This window comes from Sceloporus undulatus, chromosome 4 (genome assembly GCF_019175285.1).
Source record: "Sceloporus undulatus isolate JIND9_A2432 ecotype Alabama chromosome 4, SceUnd_v1.1, whole genome shotgun sequence".
NCBI classification, from domain to species: Eukaryota; Metazoa; Chordata; class Lepidosauria; order Squamata; family Phrynosomatidae; genus Sceloporus; species Sceloporus undulatus.
Window position 1 is genome coordinate 56,247,253 of NC_056525.1, and position 6,698 is coordinate 56,253,950.

Below are 6,698 nucleotides of genomic sequence, written 5' to 3' on the forward strand. Positions count from 1 at the left end.
CTGGACGCTGTGCGTCCAGTACGTAAAGATGGCGGCGCCCATGTAGAAGGGGCGCCGCCATCTTGTACGTATACAATACGTACTAGGGTTAGGGGGGTGCGGAAGCACCGCCCCTTCCTAACCCTAGTACGTATTGTATACGTACTAAATGGCGGTTTGTATCCCGCCTCAGAGACCTATTGACGGTGAACAAATCAACCTCTTTCAAAGAAAATCCTAATCAGCAGATATCTACAACTGAAATACTAATTTTGTTTTGTTCTTTAAAAAACAACAATGGCAGTATACCAATACAGCCCAAGACATTCTGCTGCCTGAGGCAAAGTCTGGAAAGTACCCCCTCATAGGTTACCACAGATTACCACATAGGTTGATCACAGCTGAAATTAACCTCAACAGTGCTGACAGTCAGAACAGAACACCAAATGGCCACAGGTAACACAGGACAGGCAACAGGGTGTTGACACATTACCACTGCTTGGTGCCACTTGAACAGCATTGCTAAGGCAGGCATCATACTCTGCCTAATGGTAAACTAGAAGTACTGTAGTCAGCTCAGAAATTCTTTCTACTAGAACAAAAATGTTGAATTACATTGTGTCTTAGACTTTTATATAATTATGAGGTTGATGGGATGCTAATACAAACATGTCAGTAGAAAAATGTTACTTGGCTTGCTTCTCTGCCAAAGTGTCCCAGATAAACATTTTCTTCTTGGTACCACAAGAATACAATGACCACACCTTGAGCTCCTAAGAACTATTATTCAAGCCACTTCCACTTTAATATAAATGTTATAGTATCCTTTTGTCTTTGTCGGTGAAATGATCGGACGGTTGATCAGATGTTAATGCAAACACAACATGTGAAAAAACTTTGCTTTCTCTTCCTCCCAAACTTTTCCATATAAACATTCATCTTGCATAGACAGAAACAGATAGGTCCCACATCCAGGAGTGGGAAAGCTTCGAGATGGGTTCTGATTAAACAAATTCTAAAAATGCCCAAATGAGCTTAGATTTAGTAAATTTCATATATTCATCCTGAACATATCAAAGAAAAGCAAAACAAAAAGATGACAGAGAGTAGAACAAGAAAACACAAGAATATTTTAGGAGGCTACAAAATATTTTTGAAAACTTGCAATGAAGTGAAAAATGATTTAAGATAACACAGATGAAGCCTACACTGAAATACAGTAATGGGTAAGCAGTACTTAAAATTTGTAGACATTTGTGACATTTATGATTAAAATTAACAACTTATACCACCAATTATCAAAAATATGACAAAACAAAAGTAATATAATCCAAAAATTAACCCCCAAAACATTCAAATCCAAAAAAGTATTCAGTCAGAATTAATATCCAGTTATTAGGCTACCATAAATGAAAGTAGACCCATAAATCCATAGAGCTTACAAAAGTGTTGAATTACCATGTTACTATTTAGTCAATGTTTCTACTCTAGTTTGCCCTAATACAAGGGTTTAAATCAATGCTAGTATTCATTTAATTAATTTATATGGAGACCCAGCATGGTATAGTGGTTTGAACATTCAACTATGACTCTGGAGAGCAGGGTTCAAATCTCCACTTAGCCATGAAAACCTACTGGGTGACCTTGGACAAGTCACAGTCTCTCTGCCTAAGAGGATGGCAATGGCAAACCCCCTCTAAAGAAACTTGCCAAGAAAGCCCTGTGGTCGCCTTAGAGTTGCCCTAAGTTGAAAATGACTTGAAGATATGCAACATACACACACACACACACACACACACACACACACACTTATTTTTAACCAATTCCAAAGAGGCAATTCTTTTTTCAAAAATAATACAAGCAAACTTTCAAATCTACATTGGCTTAAAAATTTCTTGTTGTTATATGCCTTCAGGTCATTTCTAACTTTTGGTGACTCTAAGGTGAACCTATCACAGGGGTTTAATGAAAAGAATTTTCAAAGAAGGTTCGCTATTGCTTTCTTCTGAATCTGAGAGAGTATGACTCACTCAGGGTCATCAAGCAGGGATTCGAACTCTGGTCTCCAGAGTCATTGTCCAGCACTCAAACCATTTCACCACACTGGCTTTTAATTATGAACCAGGAGCTTCATGTTTCCATATAAGAGGGAAAGGTTCAGTACAAGTACACATTATTTAAATTTCTTGCAATCAGTGAGTACTTTTTGAAAATAAATATCCCCATGAGTCCATCAGAAGTTCAGTTTTCCCTAGTGGATGGCCCTCCGTCTTCATAGGACTAAAAAAATAAACTAATTCTATGCAGAACTCAAAGAGATCTCATCCTTAGTTATTAAAATGGCACTGGCCATTCCTCACATCTTTTTTTTAACCATAGTTTCAGCCCACTGGTGCAAAGAATAACTGAAACATGCATTTCAGCAGAATTTTGTGCTTTATAATTTACTATAACTTATAATGTGAAAATAACTTATCAAACTTCTAAGTTACTTAATGTTTCTACCCTTCAACGCTACTATTTTCCTCCCTGCACTGTGTATATGAAATGTGTGAAATAAGCCAAGTTTTGATTTTAAATCTAAAGTTTATTATGCTTTTATGCAAATAATGCTTTCATTTGGGAGAAGGTATTTTTAAAAAATGTATAGAATATATTTTAATAGAATAAAAAAATAGAAGCATCTCCTGTTCTTCCAGTGAGTCAACCTTTGGCTCTTCGGGTGTTTTCAATTTCATCTCCCAGATTCTCTGAATATTGGCCAATTTGGCTTGGTTTTTTAGGTGCTGAAGCCTAAAATGTCTGGAGAAAGAAAGGCTGTAAATCATTGGTTTATTCCTAAGCCCTCAGATTCCTTAAGTCACTATAAAATGCAATGGGATCATAGGGATTATAGGAACTTTATAGATTCTCACAAGACTATTTTTCTTGTGTGCCTTCAAGTCATTTCCGACTTATGTCAACCCTGAGGTGAATCTATCACAGGGTTTTCTTGGCAAGATTTATTCAGAGAAGAGTTGCTTTTGAAGCATGCCTTTGCCTTCGTCTGAGGTCATGCCTGAATAACTTTGGGCAAGTCACGCTCTCTTAGCCTCAGAAGAAGGCAAAGTCAAATCTTCTCTGAACAAATCTTGCCAAGAAAACCCTATGATAGTCTTAGAGTCACCATAACATAGGAACACCGTGTCCCTCACCAGGAACCACATCCGACAGACCTCCTATATCGAGTGTATTTACCTGACCCTAAAGGCTAGGGACAGTCTAGGGATTCTGCTGGTGTATCGGCCACCCCGTGCATTAGCGGACTCCCTTAACGAGCTGACACAGCTGGTCGCTGAGCTGATGTTGGAGACGCCCAGGCTTCTTGTCCTGGGTGACTTCAACATCTCCCTCACGGCCAGCCATGTTCTATCCGGTGCGGCTCGGGAATTCATGGATACCATGGCGGCCATGGGCCTGTCCCAGCTGATACAGGGTCCTACGCATTGTGCGGGTAATACTCTTGATTTGGTCTTCTGTTCGGAGGCGGAAAATCCGTGGGTGGAAATAGCTAATATTTCCCCCTTGTCATGGACGGATCATTTCCTGGTAGAGGTGAAAATCAAGGCTTCTACCCAGATCCCCCCCGGGGGTGGTGGACCGGTTAGGATGGTCCACCCTCGAAGGCTGATGGAACCTGAGAGGTTCCAAGAAGCCTTAGAGGGGCTCACGGTTGGAAGCGACGGCGACTCTGTTGATGCCCTCACCGGTATTTGGAATACCGGTCTCTCTGGGGCTATACACAGAATCGCTCCCAAGCGCCCTCTCAGGCCTGCTTCCAAACGCAAGCCCTGGTATACGGAAGATCTCCGGGCGAGGAAGCGGGTTCTGCGACGGCTAGAGTACCGTTGGCAGAAACACCTTTGCTCAAACGACAAGACTCTCCTAGACCGACTGTTAAAGGACTATGGAGAGGCAATACGAGCAACAAAGAACTCGTTCTATGGTGCTCGTATTGCGTCCGCGGAGTCGCGTCCGGCAGAGTTGTTCAGGGTGGTCAGGGAGCTAACTCAGCTCCCTCCCGTCCTGAACCAGATCCTTGAACCTTCTAAGGCCTGCTGTGACTTGTTTAACGACTTTTTCGCGGATAAAACCTCTCGTATAAGCGAAGGTCTGAACGCCGACATTTCAGCAGAACCTAGGGTAGAAGTGTCCAGAGCCTCCGTGGACTACGTTATACTGGATCAGTTTGAGTTGGTGAGTACCGAGGATGTGGACAAGATCCTCGGAAGTGTTCGGAAAACAACTTGCTCTCTTGATCCCTGTCCCTCGTGGTTAGCGGCCCAGGGGGGACCGGCGGTAACACTTCTGTTACGCCGGATAATTAATACATCTTTGAGGGATGGGCAATTTCCATCGGATCTCAAATTGGCCATAGTAAAACCGATCCTGAAAAAGCCCTCCCTCGACCCCCTGGTTCACAATAATTATCGGCCTGTTTCGCTGCTACCATTTCTGGGAAAGGTGATCGAGAGGGCGGTTGCGATCCAGCTTCAGACGGTCTTGGATGAAACGGATTATCTGGACCCATTTCAAACTGGCTTCCGGGCGGGTCACGGGGTTGAGACGGCCATGGTCGCCTTGGTCAATGATCTCCGTCTGAGCATTGACAGGGGAAGCGTGTCCCTGTTGGTGCTCTTGGACATCTCAGCGGCTTTCGATACCATAGACCATGGTATCCTTCTGGGGCGCCTGGCTGAGGTGGGAATCGGGGGCACTGCGCTCCAGTGGTTCTGCTCCTACCTCTCTGGGAGGTCCCAGATGGTGCAGCTGGGAGACGTGTGCTCCAGCGAGTGGGCCCTTAAAACCGGGGTCCCTCAAGGAGCCATTCTGTCTCCCATGCTATTTAACATTTACATGAAACCGCTGGGAGAGATCATCCGGAGACATGGGGCGCGGGGTTATCAGTACGCTGATGACACCCAAATTATTTTCTCTATGTCTCCGACTGATGCAGTGACTGGGGATGGCGTCTCTCCTCTCGTGGCCTGTCTGGAGTCAGTAATGGGCTGGATGAGGGAAAACCGACTCAAGCTAAATCCAGAGAAAACGGAGGTACTGGTGATAGGTTCCCCTGGTCCAGGAATGGCGGTGGTTCCACTTGTCCTGAACGGGGTCACGCTCCATGTGAAGGACTCCGTGCGCAGTCTGGGGGTGCTTCTTGACTCGTCGCTTCACCTGACTGCTCAGGTGAATGCGACGGTCAAGAGCACCTGTTATCAGCTTCGGCTGATTCGCCAGCTGCGCCCATACCTGGCCCAGAGGGACCTAGAAACCGTAGTACATGCTCTGGTAACTTCGAGATTGAATTTCTGCAATGTACTCTACATGGGGCAACCCTTATACCAAACTCAGAAGCTCCAAATGGTGCAAAACATGGCAGCCCGGCTGGTCACTGGCGCTTCCAGGACCAGCCATATAACACCTGTGCTAAAAGATCTCCATTGGCTGCCCATTCGCTTCCGAGCTCAATATAAGGCGTTGGTTATTACCTATAAAGCCCTAAATGGCTTGGGCCCAGGATACCTGAAGGACCGCCTCTCTCCGTACATTCCGCCTCGCACCCTCAGAACATCTGGGCAGCAACTGCTGAAGGTGTCTGGGGCCAGGTTAGCTTCCACTTCGAGGACCTTTTCCACAGCTGCCCCAGCCCTTTGGAACACGCTGCCCACGGAGCTCCGCTCATCTACCACCCTGGCCCAATTTAGGAAGGACCTCAAAACCTTCCTATTCAAACAGGCATTCCCCGATTAAATATCCTGTGGGCCTCCCTCCTCTTCCGTGGCCATGAGGTTGGGCTAAGGGGCTTTTATTGTTATTTTTAAGATTGTTGTATAGTATTGTATATGTTTTTAACCTTTGTACTTGTTTGCACCTGTTGCATCTTGTAAGCCGCCCTGATCGTCTGGAAGGGCGGGATACAAATAAAAATTTTATTATTATTATTATTTATAAATTGGAAACTACTTGAAGGCACACAACAAGAAAATCCTATGAAATTCATAGGGTCACCATAAGTCTACAGGCAATTTGAAGGTGTATGTGTGCACACGCATGTGCGCGTGCGCACACACACACAAAACCCCATCATAGCAATATTTGAGAGGTTCAAGGACATGCGTGATTTAATCTGGAACCAGGAGTGTACAGTAGCCATTTTCCTTCTCCCAGCAAAAATCTGAAGAGCAAGCAAAAGTCACTAGTTCCTAGTATAAATTATTTTCAGTGTTGCAATGATTTTAAAAAAATAAATACATACCTTTCAAGGCCTAAATAAAGTGTGTGCTGTTTCGTACTTGCAAACCATATTTCATAAAACCACTGACTTTTTTGTTTCTTCGTTCACATCGTAAGATCTTAAGAAAAAGAAAGGAATTTGAGAAGAGAAAGCAAAATAGGCTCTAATGAAAAAAGACTAAACACTTTGTCAAATTTCAATAGACTTGTTGTGCAAGACTGAACCAGCACATGCTAGAGGTACATTGTTATAATCTAATACTCAGCATGTGCAAAATTATTATGTGTTGAATCTTACTTTTATTTCCATACACTTTTAAAGATATTTTGGAAATGTAGTTTGAAGAATGTCTTTCTCCCTGTAGTTATTGCATACAAGCAAGAAAATAATAATAATAATAATAATAATAATAATAATAATAATAATAATAATAATAATAATA

General features: G+C 43.3%; 1 protein-coding gene across 8 annotated transcripts in view; it reads right to left on the reverse strand.

The window, feature by feature from the left end:
• Nucleotides 1–168: 168 nt before the first annotated feature.
• LOC121928681 (complement decay-accelerating factor-like) overlaps nucleotides 169–6,698 on the reverse strand; it is a 19,308-nt gene continuing 12,778 nt past the window's right edge. For 2 of the 8 annotated variants that reach the window (XR_006103546.1, XM_042463741.1), the window contains 2 exons: nucleotides 6,278–6,374; nucleotides 169–994 (listed from right to left, as the gene is read on the reverse strand). Coding sequence is in view for 3 of the 8 variants with exons in the window: in XM_042463741.1 (XP_042319675.1) it covers nucleotides 6,288–6,374 (87 nt within the window). In the remaining 5 variants the exon portion in view is untranslated. Of the gene's footprint in view, nucleotides 1,044–1,992; nucleotides 2,782–6,277; nucleotides 6,375–6,698 lie in introns of those variants that run through there. The other 6 variants (XR_006103545.1, XM_042463743.1, XR_006103544.1 and 3 more) reach the window with 4 other exon arrangements.